This window comes from Trichosurus vulpecula, chromosome 6 (assembly GCF_011100635.1).
Source record: "Trichosurus vulpecula isolate mTriVul1 chromosome 6, mTriVul1.pri, whole genome shotgun sequence".
NCBI classification, from domain to species: domain Eukaryota; kingdom Metazoa; phylum Chordata; class Mammalia; order Diprotodontia; family Phalangeridae; genus Trichosurus; species Trichosurus vulpecula.
In genome coordinates this window covers 82,099,198-82,113,682 of record NC_050578.1, presented here as the reverse complement: position 1 = coordinate 82,113,682, position 14,485 = coordinate 82,099,198, and the positions used below count along the sequence as shown (strand labels likewise).

Sequence of the window (14,485 nt, the reverse complement as noted above, 5' to 3'; positions counted from 1 at the left end):
GCGCCTTGCGTGATCATGTTTTTTCCAGGAAATGGCATTATCCATTGGCTGTCCTCTGAACTAGCTTGAGCTATAATCACCGAATTGGGGGCCTCATTAGCTGGCTTTCCTGAGCAATGCAGGGCCATCTGTAATAACTGCATCCTGCAAAATCCAATAAAAGAAATCCCATAAGGCCTGGAGGGGTTATCATGATGGACTGTCTCAGCCCTCAGCCATTCATTTTATTTAATTTATTTTTCTTCCTGACCATCATTATAAAATGATAAAGATGAAGCAACCCCTCCCAGGGAGAATTAGAGGAAATGGTAGAGAGGTAGGAGGGGAAGGGGGAGAAAAAAGAAAAAGAGATGAGGAGAGGAAGTGTTTTTGGAAGGGCAGATGATTTTTCTTAGTACTTTTTAAGGAACTCAGATACATACATAGTCTAGCTCCCTAGGCCTTCAATCCAGAGAGAACAAGTATCCTCAGTTCAGAAGGATAGGAGGAATGTAGGAGTTTCATTGTCCTTCACTACCCTCTTAGGGTGGATAACACAGGTATTCTCCCCTCCTCCGCTTATCTACTCTTCCCGACCCTATGCCCCACCTGCCACATTTGGGGCTTCCCTACAGAGCACAGGCCAGTGTTGAAAAGATATCCTAGAATAACAATAATCATTATGCTATTATTATCATTATTACTAAACTTAAATGATCTCATTTGATACCCCCAGCTACGAGTATCTTCCCTTCCAAAGTCCCTCGGATTTAATTTTATATAATGATATATATTGATACAATATATATACATATATGATAATTACATATGTATATATGTATATGTGTGTGTGTGTGTGTGTGTGTGTGTGTGTGTATTCCAAAGTAACATATTGATAAAGGAGAGCTAGGTGGTATAATACATAGAGTGCTGGGCCTGGAGTCAGGAAGATTCATCTTTCTGAGTTCAAATCTGGCCTCAGATACTTACTAGCTGTGTGACCCTAGGCCAGTCACTTAATCCTGTTTGCCTCAGTTTCTTGGGATCATCTGGTGAAACCTAGAGATGCCTTCTCAGAACAAGGCTTTGAAATAACTGAGCTGGGAATGCTAATTTTAGTTAGAAGTTAATAAAAATAAAGATGTAATTTTTCCCATCCAAATTCACGGATTTCCTGAAATCTATCTGTGAACCCCCAGAATTAAAAAAAAAAACCTTGATCTAGAGCTATAGGGTTCTTAGCAGTCATCTGATCCATCCCACACAGGCACAGAAGATGAAGGGATTTGCCTAAGATCATGCAGATAGTGGCAAGATGAGGATTTGAACTCAGGTCTTATTCAGTGCTCTGTCCACTACAAATATATTCCAGGATGCACTGATTATTTTAAAGTAATGTATTATCTTGAAAACATTTGTTTTTATTATTAAAATATTTTATTTTATCAATAATTCATACTATTTACTAAGGATTTTTTAATGTAAAGTACTGTCCTTGGTGCTAGAGAAGATATAATGATATTTAGGATAAAGCCCTATCCTCCTGGACCTTCAAATGGACTGTGTGTGTGTGTGTGTGTGAGAGAGAGAGAGAGAGAGAGAGAGGGAGAGAGAGAGAGAGAGAGAGAGAGAGAGAGAGAGAGAGAGAGAGATGGAGAGACAGAGACAGAGAAAGAGAGACACAGAGAGAGAGAAAGAGACAGAGAGACAGAAAGAGGGGGTGAATAAATATGAAATTACTGAGAAATATATAATAAGCTTGAAATAATTTAGAATACGAAATGAAGAGCATGAGGTAAAAATTGCTGTTTGTGACTTGAAGGAAAAAAAACCGCCCTTTTTCTTGGAGGATCAGGGAGCTGCCTTTGAGTCTCTAAGGATAAGTAGGATTGCCTCTGTCTATACCTTATAATGTACTTAGGATATGTATGTTGTCTCTCCCATTAGAACATAAACTCATTGAGGGTGGAACTAGTTTTGCCTTTGCTTGTATCCCCAGTGCTTTCCACAGTGCTTGGTGTGTCAGTAGGGTTTAACTGGTGCCTGTTGATTCTTATTGACAGATTCGAGCAAGTAGAGAGCATTAGAGAGAGAGGGACAAATATAAGCAGTGACTGAGACCAACGTAAACACCATTTAAGTAGCAAAGTCACAGAGTAGTCATATGTAGAAGAGAGATGTGTAAACCTCTTGGAGAGGTGCCACACTATAGAAAGCCTTGAATGCCAGACTAGGTTTTTAGGCTATAGAAAGCCACTGAAGGCTAACCAATTTGGCAGTGGTGTGAAAGCCAGATTGGAAGTGAAAGAATCTGGTCCCTGGGAGGGGTCTCAGAGCTTGCTGTAATAGTTCCAAGTGGCAACAAGAATAAGGAAGTGGGAGGGATAGAAGAGACAACAAAGAGCTTGAATCGATCTCTTGCTAAGTGATCGGGTGAGAGAAATGAAGCAGAGTATAGAGGCTGAGACAACAGTCTGGTTGACCAGGAAATGGTGATGCCATTGGTGAATAAGAGCATCAGAAGGAGGTGTCAGTTTAAGGGGAGAGATGAATTCTGTTTGTAGACATATCGAATATTGCTTTGAAAGCTTTTTCCTAAGTATCCATCTGATGGAGGTGAAGCGTATTTCAGACCTGAGATAGGTGTGAATGTAGAGGATAGAGGAAGCCCTTAGACCAGCCTTCTGCAACTAGAACCATGAGGGAAGGGAACAAACATTTATTAAGCACCTACCATATGCCAGGCACTATGCTAAGTGCTTCACAATTATTGTCTCATTTTATTCTCACAGTGATCCTGGGAGGTAGGTGCTGTTATTATCCTTAATTTACAGTTGAGGAAACTGGGGTGGACAGCAGTTAAGTGACTTGCCCAGGGTCACAAAGCTAATTAAGTGTCTAAGGGAATATTTAAACTCAGATCTTCCTGATTTCACTGCCACCAAGTTGCCTGTGGGAACTGATATAATGCTGATTGATGGTAATGATGATAATGGTGATGATGATACAATCATCATTAATTCTCCCTAGCAGCCTTTGATAATGTATGCTTGATATTATTTCCTGGACCTGGACTCAGCGTTGTTTGTCCGGGCACAGAGAGTGGCCCATGTCATCTGGAAATGCAGCGAGTGAGTTGACTGTGATGGAGATGTCAGCCAGAATAGTTTGGCTTCCTGGGGTCTTAATCTCTTGACAGAGTGCAGACTACATATTGTGTCCAGCATCTGTTACAAGAATGACTTTAATATGAGTTATCCTGGTCCCTGGAGTCAGGAAAGACTGAGTTCAAATATTGCCTTCAAATCCGTGACCTTGGACAAATCTCTGATCCCTTCCACGCCTCAGTTTCCTCGTCTGGAAAATGGAGATAAGAATACCTGTTGTACTTTCTACAGATGGCTGTGAAGAGCAACCATGAGTTACAATATATATACACATATGAAAATCTTGGAGCACCATAGAAAATGGCAGCTATTGTAATGACATTTGTCGGGTCCAAATTATTTATAACAATGTAGAAAGTGTCTTGCATTTCCTAGCGGGACTGTTGTGAGGAAAACACTGTAGAAACTTTAAAATGCTACCTGAATTTAGATAACGATAAAGACAAGGATGGTGAAGATGATGAAGAGGAGGAGGAAGATGAAGATGATGAGGAAGAGGAGGAGGAAGATGAAGATGATATGATGAGGAGGATGAAGATGATGAGGATGAGAATGATGATTATGAGGAGGAAAAGGATGAGGATGGAAAGAAACGAGGATTTTGGGGGTAAGAGCAATGGGAGTGAAGGAATCTTCTTCCTTTCCAACAACAAACTTTTGTGAAGTTCTTTGAACTTCCTGCCTCTCAGGTTATCTCAGGTTATCACTGCATGGGGCAGTATGTATATGTTGTAGGCATAGCCCATCCCATTTCTCTCTAAGTTGAGGGGCTAATTGTATCCTGGTGTAATCAGCTATAGATGTAAAACTTTAAAACTGGGTTTGGGGAAAGGGGTCCCCTGGAAGAGACTTCTTGAAAAAAAATTGCAGACAGTAATAAATCTCCTAGCTGGAGCTTATTGCTAGTTGTAATTAAATTAAAAAAAGAGGCCAGTAACAAAAGCAATCCCTTTTATCCATCCATAGCTGTCATCTTGGGCTGTGTCCTTCTGGCCCCACAAATCTGATGTTTACTCTTAGTTTGCTAGCAAAGAGGAAGCTTCTGGTTAAAAATAAGATTTGCCCATTGACATAAAACAGCTTGGATCCTGAAGGATGATTGGTGCATGATCAAAGCAGAATTTGGCAGGATGTATTGTATTGTAAAAGTCATAACTTCTCACCCTCCTTTCAGGGTTATGAGGTGAGAAAGCTTGCTGTGAGGAGAGGGAACTTGAACCCAGTTGCCCAATCCTATTAGTTTTCCCTGGTTTTCTCATTTCCCTTTTTCATTATTCTTCTCAGTTTGGAGCAGTTTAAAGGAGTCTTAGCTGCTGTAGAGATGGGTGTTCCAACTTGCTTTATGGGCGGGGACACTCCCCTTTCGTATTCAATTCAGTAATTTCTTAAGTGCCTATTGGACGCAGCCAGGTGGCTAAGTGGATAGTGTTGAGCCCGGAGTCAGGAAGACAAAGCTTCCTGAGTTCAAATCTGACCTCAGACATGTACTGGCTATGTGATCCTGGGCAAGACACTTAACCCCATTTGCCTCACCTTCCTTGTCTGTCAAGTGACCTGAGAAGGAAATGGGAAACCACTCCAGTATCTTTGTCAAGAAAACTCCAAATGGGATTTTCAGTCAGACACGAATGAAAAAGAGCTAAACAACAGCAAAATGCTACTATGAGCCAGACACTGTGCTTAGCACAGAGGAGTCAGAAAGAGGCAAAAGAGAGTCCCTGCCCTCAAGGAGTTTACAGTCTAAGCGGGGAGACAGCAAGCAAACAAATACACAAAAAGCAAGCTATATGCAGGATAAATGGAAACTAATGAAGAAAGGGAAAGCACTGAAATTAAGTGTAGAAGGTGGGATTTTAATTTGGACTCAAAGGAAGCTGGGAAATCAGTAGGTAAAGCAGAGGAGAAAGAGCATTACAGGCATGGGGGACATCCAGAGGAAGTGTTCGGAGGAAAGAGATGCAGGGTTCTTGCTCATGGAACACCAGGAGACCAGTGTCACTGGATTAAAGAGTCTATGTTGGAGATTAAGGTGTGAGAAGACTGGAATGCTAGGAAGAGGCTAGGTTATTAAGGGCTTTGAATGCCAAGCAGAGAACTTTGTATTTGACCCGGGAGGGGATAGGGAGCCACTGGAGTTTATTGAGTATTCTAAAAAAAATGAGTTGCTCTTGATTAGAATGTGAGGGTGGAAAGAATGCATTCATTTTAAAGGATGTGCCATTTCTTTTTGTCTATACAGTCCCAGTTAGAGAGGGGACTGGCCCCCAGTGTGTCATAGGATCAGAGAAATAGACCTGGAAAGGACCTTAGTAATTTCGTCATATATATATGGAGGTGGGGTTGGAGAGGGAGAGAGAGATTTTCAAAGCACAGAGATTGCTTTACCTTTCTTTGTATCCTTACTGCTTAGTGCGGTGCCTGGCACATAGTGGCACCTGATAGTTGCTTGTTGACAGAATGACAAACTGATTGCTTCATGTAGCTCCCTGAGAACCCTTGCTCTTGCACTGGCGATATTTATTATAGCTTTAATGAATATATTTTTATAAAGATGAGATGCTCACCCTGGGGTATTTATCACCAAAGATGCGTTAAGATAGTGATATCTCCCATCTAAATAGTATTTTCAAGTTTGCAAAATGCTTCACAAATCCATGTGTATAAGGTTTTGTTGTGGGTGAATTTCATATTTTATTTATTACAGAAGAGGGAGTTATATCTGGACCCATTAACAGGATATGAACTGGCAGATAAGAAGAAATCCATTTACAAAATGCATTAGGGAAAATGTCATGTATTAGGTATGTTTCCATTGCTGCAGCACATCTGGCCCCTTTGTGCCCCTGCCCCAGGTGGCTTTCTTCCCCTCCACCCCCATAAGCTGACAGCTGGTACCTTGTGTTAACTCAAGCTCCTTGCAGCAGTAGATGGGCTTGGGAAACAAGACCAGCCCTGTCGGTTATTTCTTAATGTGATTCTTCTATTTCTTAAGTGGTTAAAAATATTATACTTGTGAACTATTCAAATCAATGCCCACTCACGTCAGGAAAAAAAAAATTGATCTGATTGTCAAGAGAAGCATTCTAAGTTTAATTTAGCTTTAGTGTTAGAAGTGCTACAATTCCATTAAAATATTGACTTCCTTCATGCATGAACAAGCTCTCCCTCATGCTCTCTGCTATTGCCATTTCCAGCACAGCGATAATCCTGCAAAGTGAGTCTGTGACTTCACTGGAGAGTTAGATTTTCAGTTCATACACAGGAGATGACTTTTTATAACTCACCTTATTCTCAGTGGACTCAACTTTCAAAGTCTTTTATCTCCTTAAAATTTTCCCCCTTTTGGATTGGTCTGAATGGTGGTTTAGAATGGAGACTTTTGATTAAACATGACTTCTCCTAAGAAAGAGAGGGTTCTTAATCTTTTTGGGGTCATGGACTCCCTTTGGCAATCTGGTGAAGCCCATGGAGCCCTCTCAGAACAGTGTCTTTAAATGCATGACATAACATTACAAATGAAAATAACTGTAGTTATAAAACTAAAATAGCTATAAAATAATAAAGTAATTATAATTGCTTTACTATAGTAATAATTTAATATTATAATAATAAGTTTTTATAATTAATAATTACAAAGTAAAAATAATAATTTATAAGCTCTTTAAAGTTTGCTGAGCACTTGACCTATACTTTCTCATTTGTTCCTCACATCAACCCTGGGAGGTAGGTGTTATTATTATTCCTATTTTAGAGATGAGAAAACTGAGGCTGAAAGAGTCTAAGTGACTTACCCAAGGTCACACAGCTAGTAAGTGTTTGAGGACAAATTTGAACTCAGGTCTTCCTGACTCCAGGCCAAGTGATTTATCCACTGGGCCACTGAACTTCTCCTGGACCCCAGGATAACCACCCTTTCCCTAAGAGGTCTGCTTCAGTTCTCTGGCCCTCTCTCTCCATCATTCTACTTTTTTAAAAAGAGGAAATTGGGGTTAAGTGACTTGCCCAGGGTCACACAGCTAGTAAGTGTCTGAGGCCAGATTTGAACTCGGGCCCTCCTGAGTCCAGGGCAGTGCTCTATACACTGTACCACCTAGCTGCCCACCATCTCCCTCCACTCTTAATGGCACAGGGAACCTTTGGAAACCAGTATATTCTCTTTGTTCTAGTTTCTTGTCCCTGACTATGAATCTAATCATTGGAGTCAAGCCTGGCATGGGGCCAACATGTTCTCTGAAGAAGGATAGGGCTGCCATTATTGGAAGACAATCCCCTAGTTGGATTGGTGTCCCAGAGTCCCAGTTACATCTTAGTCTGGTCCCTTGGTCCCCTTTTTGTTTTGATGTCAGATCACAGTGGGCAACTCAACCATTCTCCTGGCTCATGGCGAATAGCTTCTGATACTTAAAAGGAAGGAAAAGTGATTTGTATGGGAGCCATGTTCTTACCTCTGAAGAGCTCACAGACAGGGCTTGATAATGCCGGCAGTTCTTTATGCATGTCCATGACTTTGGGCTTCTCAAAATATCTTTGTATACGTTATAGTGTTTGATCCTCACAGCAGCCCTAGGAGGTAAGTTAAGGTAGCTATTATTAGGCAGTGTAATATAGAAAAGGTCAACAGTTCTGCCGTTTATAAGCCGTGAGTTCTTGGACAAATAGCTTAACCTTGATGATTCTCAGTTTTCTTATCTGTCAAGTGGGTCTCTAAGAATATCTATGAAGCTCAAAGGAAAATATGCATAACAGTACTTTAAATCAATAAAGCATGATGAGACTCATTATATATATGTATATTCATATATACATATATATTTATATTTTGTTGTTGTTCAGTTGTGCCTGACTCTTCATGGCCCCGTTTGTGGTTTTCTTGGCAAAGATACTGGAGTGGTTTGCCATTTCCTTCTCCAGCTCATTTTACAGATGAGGAAACTGAGGCAAAGAGGGTTAAGCGACTTACCCAGGGTCCCACAGCTAGTAAGTGTCTGAGGCCAGATTTAAACTCAGGAAGATGAGTATTCTTGACTCCAACTCTGGCATTCTATCCACTCTGCCACCTAGCTGCCCTTTGAATGTATATTATTTTATTTCTCTTTCTATTAGGTGAAATGGAATAATGTATCCTAGGAAAATGAGGCAGGGAGCCACCCGATCTCAACTTTGGCATTATTACATCTTATCCAATATTCTTTGCCAGTTATAGGAATCATGACTGGAAGAGACCTTCTCATAGTCTAACCTTCTCATTTTAGAGATGAGAAGATTGAATCCTAGGGAAGCAGAGCAGTAGAATTAGGATCCAAATCCAGGCCTGTGATTTCACATCCTTTGATTGGCTCACCATTTAACTCATATTGCCTCATCTAGATGTTCTCTAAAGATAATACAGGGCAGAAAGACATCTGAAACTCAACATGGCCCAAAACTGAACTCTATCTTTTCCCCTATACCAAAGAGTTTAAACTTGGGTTCTTAACCAAGTACCTCTGCCTGTCCCCCATGCCTGGACTGCACTCTCTCCTCAGCTCAGCTTCATGGAATTTCTTTCTTCCTCAAAGATACAGCTCAGAGAACACTTTCTACTTGAACTTCTGAACTGTAGTGCCCTCTTTCCCATAATTCTTTGCTGTTAACTACTGGACATTTACTTATGTTTACTGCCTTATATATTTATTGTATATATGTCATTAAATATACTTATTGTCTTCTCTATTTCTATATAAGCTCATTCTAAGTAGGTATTGTGTCACTCATTGTACTTGTATCTCCAGTGCCTTGCATGGGGTCCAGCCCATTATACATGCTCCAAAAATTCTTGTTTACTCATTAAAGGTTTGCAAAGCACTTTGCACGTGGTATCTTATTTGATGTTCATAATAATTCTGTGAAGTATTATAGGTATTATAATCTACTTACAGGCGATACAAGTGAAGTTCAGAGAGGTAGTCCTGATTCTCAGTCTAGAACTCTTTTATCTAACACTGTGCTTGCAACACCATGGTAAATGTACCTAAATGGGGGCTAGTCTTTGGGCATTTTTGAAAAAGTTTCTGTTACAGTAAGCTATGTATATTATCTGGAAAATGAGGTTACAGAGAACAATGGGCACATCCATAAAGGAATTTTAACTCTCTAAGGATGGTGGTTTATTTTGGCATATTTACTCATTTTTCATAATTTCTCCTATTTTTTCTCTTATTTTGGTTGTCAAACATAAGGCTCACTTAATACGTGACTAATTTCTGCTGACGACTGAGCACCTCTCAGTAGAAACATTTCTTTAAAACACATAAAAGATCATTTCTCACTGCCCATATTGGGTAAAGAAAAGCCAAGGAAAGCTGAGGCCACCGAAGCCTCATTAAGGCCTGTGCCTTCTAGGTTTTGTTTATTTGGTTCTGAAAATTCATAAAAGCCAAGGGAATTGGATAACAAGAGGAGTTTAAAAAGGAATGGTGAAATGATTTGGAAAGGGAGCCCCTGTGAGACAGCTTCAGATGCCTCCTCTGTTAAGCTGACCTTTGCCCAGTATAAAACTTGCAGCCAACTGTTGTATGTTTCCCAACTATGAAACAGAATCATCTGTATGACACAGGCCCTCACCCTGCTTAAAAAAATGAAGATTTGGTCCTGGCCTTTTTTTATGCTGGCATAAATAAATAGGATTATGATTTCTGTTTAACTCAAGCTTAGAACACAGCATATTCTTCTGTAATTCTAATCATTGCTTCTCCCCTCTCTCTTCCTCTCCCTCCCTCCCTCTCTCTCTCTCTCTCTGTCTGTCTGTCTGTCTGTCTGTCTCTTTCTTTTTTTCCCCAAACAGGTTTCTGTTCATTCTCTTAGGTCCTAAGGGAAAAGCGAAGTCTTACCATGAGATCGGCAGAGCCATCGCTACTTTGATGTCTGATGAGGTAGGAATTTTGGGGGGGCTGAGGAGAGAGGGAGGGTAGACCAAGACCGCATGTGCTGCAGAAGGAGCTCAGTTTGGCATTCAAGGGAACCTGCGTTCGACTCCCAGTTCCACTGTTTAGAACCATTTCCTTATGTATAAAGGAAGGGAATATGCATTTGAAAGGCGCCTCCTGTGTGCCAAGAACTGGGCTAAGTGTGTTTTACAAATATTGTCTCACATGATCAATAGAATGATCTGAATGGACTAGGTATCTTGACCGATCTCTTCTGGCTTTTAGGACTACGATTCTATAATCTGTGAGATTCTGAATAATAATTGTGTTTAAATAACAATCTATGGCTTATAAAGGCTTTTCCCAGAACTGCTGAATGAGGTAAGTTATACCAGAATTATTAGCCCTGTTTTACAGATGAGGAAACCGAGACTCAGAAACCCTAAATAATTGGATCACAGTCACAGAGCTATGGCACAACTCAGACTGCAAACCCAGCTCTTCTGTGTCCTAGCATTTGGAGCCAGCAGGGCTCTTAGAGGTCATCTTATCCAATCCCCTAATTTTAGACCCAAGAAAACTGAGAACCAGGAAAGAAATGTCCAAGTTGTTAGGAAAAAAGCCATGATTCAAACTTGTGTCCTTTTGCCTGGCCCAGTTCTCTTTTTATCATACTATGCTGTGGACACAAAGGCTGTTGGTCCATCAACTTTACCACTCGGTCCAACCCTGAGATGTTAGATTATTTCCTTATAACTATTTTCCCCCATGTTGAATTCTTGATTGTTGTTGCTTTTGTTCAGTTTTTCAGTCACGTCCAACTTTTCAGTGACCCCATTCGGTTTTTCTTGGCAAAGATACTGAAGTGGTTGGCCATTTCCTTCTCCAGCTCATTTTACAAATGTGGAAACTGAGGCAAACAGGGTCAAGTGACTTGCCCAGGGTCACACAGCTAGTGAGTGTTTGAGGCCAGATTTGAACTCAGGAAGATGCGCCTTCCTGACTCCAGGCCCAGCTTCCCCTCTTGATCTTTTACATGACGTATTAGGGGATGCCACAAATTGAGCTAAATATTTAATATCAGTTTTTCAGACAAGGCCATATTTTATTTTTACATTAATTTCTAAATCCTTTGTTGCAATGACAACTCACTTCCTTCTCTAAATGATTTTAATTTCTTAAGAGTTATCTGCCTACCTCAAATGTCTTTGCATTTACAGTTTTGAAAAGCATAACTGGATTAAATTAGTATTTCCCTTCTTAATGCATTTTTTTGAAAACACATTTATTCTGAGAAACGATGTATCCTGAATTCTCTATTATTGTTTCAGGAATGTCTGGCCTAAGGGAAAACACTAGATGCAGACCATTTTCTTAGGTAGTAGAAAGTCAACGTTTTGCTTTAGGTTTTCTTGCCTTATAAGAGCCTGTTACTTCTCTCACAATACCTCACAATATGGTACAGAAATAGTGTAAAAGAACAAGAGAAATCTTATAACATGAGACAGCAGCTGCTACTGGACAGCACCAAGTGCTTTGGAAATGACACAGGCTTGTGATTTGGAACGGAAGCCATAGGCCATCAAGATGTTATTCCATTAATTCTCATTCTATGCCAAGCATCATTACTCCCATTTCAAAGAAGGCTAAACTGAGACCTCATTGATTTTAAGATCACATAGTGAGTAGGCAAGCTGCCCAAGGAGACAGGCAGTAGGGATTAGTGGAATGAGCCTTTGATGTGGAGTCAAAAATGCTGAGCCTTGGTTTTCTCATCTTTAAAATGGGAGGGTTATCTCTGAAACTGTTTCTAACTCAAATTCTCTATCATGCTATAATATTACCCCACAGGCCACTAGTGTCATTTCTATGTGGTGATCACTCCATATCACAGCCCACTTTGTCCTGGCTTCTGACTGCCTAATTGATTGGTGTCTCAATTTATTTGTGGGGTCCTGCCCATTTCTGTCCGAGTAGTGTGAGATCATCCTGGGTGACATCCCATTATGTCCTGTAGGGACCCTCAAAAGCCTCAGTCGATGGCCATCTGTACAGAAACACATTTGCCTTTTGGGTTCTGTTTTTCTCCTGAGGGGGACAGATTGGCTTCATTCTATCACTTTGTTTGTTTCTATCTTTACTCAATGTTTCCATCATATAAAGACAGAAAATAGCTTTCCTGCTGAGGTGAAATATTGACGTTCTGAAGAAGTTTGCGGTTTGGTCTCTTCTAATGGTTTCCTGTTTATTTGCTAGCTCTATTATTTGTTAGGCTGGGGAAGAGAAGACTGAAGGGGTCACTTAATCCTAGGCTTCAAGAATACAGAATTTCCCTGGAGTTTTAATGCATTTTTAAGCTTTACCTCCTTATAAACAATCAGCTTTAACAATTTCAACCTCTACTAAGACTTTGGGGACATCCTATATTGTCTGTGGATAACCAAAAATTGTTCCACTGAGGACTGAGAAAGTAGATTTATGTAGCAGGAAGGACTTAGGGTAGCTCTAAGGAATAACTTCTGGACTATAAAGCTGTCAGATAAAGAAATGTGTTACCAAGAGAAGTTATAAAATCTACTCCTTTGGAGGTCTTTATAAATGGGATCGATAGTCTTATTGATGCTCAGTCATTTCAGCCCTGTCCAACTCTTCATGACCCCTTTCGGGGTTTTCTTGGCAAAGATATTGGAGTGCTTTGCCATTTCCTGCTCCTTTGACAGATGAGGAAACTGAGGCAAACAGGGTTAAGTGACTTGCCCAGGGTCACACATCTACTCAGGTCTTCTTGATTCCAGGCCCAGAGCTCTATCCATTGCACCACCACCTAGCTGCCCTCTCTGCTTGCTAGATTGTCTGCTTTTACAAATACTTGGTTGTGATTTTGCCCAATGACAGAACTGTAATAATAGTTAACAACGTACAGGGTTTTAAGGCTTAACAAACATTTTCCACACAGTCCTGTGAGATAAGATGGTACAAGTATTTATGAATGAAGGAACTGAGGCAAATAACAATTAAATGATTTGTTTATAGATACCCAACTAAATACCAGAATGACAGCTTGAATACGGGTCTCCTGAAGACCATCAGCACCTTTCCACCACACTGTACCCACCCTCTTTGCTAAAATTCCATTCCTTCCTATGCTCCTAATAAGTATAAAATCTGTCTCAGTGTGCTTGCTTCTTTCTGTTCTCTTTCTTGTGGACAACAGTGTTAGGTAATACTTGAGGCTTGGCCTTGTTTTCAACAGTCAGCCTGAATTCCCTGCTGACTCACTAGTGATTGTTTGTTTAGTTCTTTCTATTTCAGGGATAGGATTCTTAGGTATAGTTCTTTCCCCTAAATCATTTTTAATCCAAATTCTTTAGCAAGGTGTATAGTACAAATCCCTGGAGGTTAAAGGTATGGGCTTCCTTTATGGCCTGGATAACTCAGCTCAAGTCACAGATCAATAACTTCTCTCCTGCTGCTGTTCAGTCACTTCAGAGATTACTGGAGTGGTTTGCCATTTCCTTCTCCAGCTCATTTTGTAGATGAGGAAACTGAGGCAAACAGGGTGAAGTGACTTGGCCAAGGTCACCCGGCTAGCAGGTATCTGAGGCCAGATTTGGACTTGGGAAGATGAGTCTTCTTGACTCCAGACCCACTGCACCACTTTGCTGCTCTAGCTTCCTTCCACCAATACCAATTTCAGTCTATCTGTAATTTAATTTAATTTAATGTTCGTTTCTAGAGAGTGACCTGAGCCTGAGACTGCGAGATGCCTACTCTCATATAACTATTTAGTGTCAGAGGAAGGATTTGAATACATCTTTCTGATTCCAAGTCTAGGCCTCTACTGACTATGCCGTGGCAACTGTAGTCTACGTGAATACTATTACAACCCAGCCTCTTACTTCTGCAGAAACATTTGTTCATGAGTTCAGAGAACAACACAGTGAAGACCAAGATAAGAAAGATCACTAGTGAGCTCCTAATGTGGGTTTTTGAGTAGAAAAATGGAGAGAAAATTGATATTAGAAAGACTATTCCAGTCACAGCATGAAGGATAATTTACAGTAGAGAGAAAGTACAGGCAAGAAAAAGTATTAAGTGACCTGGAAATGAGGGCCTAGAGTGGAGTGGTAGCAGTGTGAGTAGAAAGAGAGTAACAGATCTAAGAGATATTGCATTTATAATGGAAAGGACTTGGCAGCTAATTGACCATGGGCGTGGGGGGTGGGGAGATAAGGTAAATGTATAACTCTTAAGTCTTTAAGCGTGTAAGTGTGAGAATGATGATAATCCCTAAAACACATATGGAGCCAATGGGAAGGGCAGGTTTGAGGATGCAGAGGAGGTTAATTCCTTTGGGTTTTGTATGTTGAGCTGGATATAGCAGTTGGACTTCTAGATAGACAGGCTTATCATGCCCTTGGAAATGTGAGGCTG

General features: G+C 40.5%; 1 protein-coding gene across 1 annotated transcript in view; it reads left to right on the top strand.

Annotated features, from left to right (window-relative positions):
* SLC4A4 (solute carrier family 4 member 4) overlaps positions 1-14,485 on the top strand; it is a gene marked incomplete in the record, with an annotated part of 320,448 nt that overhangs the window by 200,636 nt on the left and 105,327 nt on the right. The window contains 1 exon segment of the mRNA XM_036762520.1: positions 9,970-10,057. Coding sequence (XP_036618415.1) covers positions 9,970-10,057 — 88 coding nt within the window.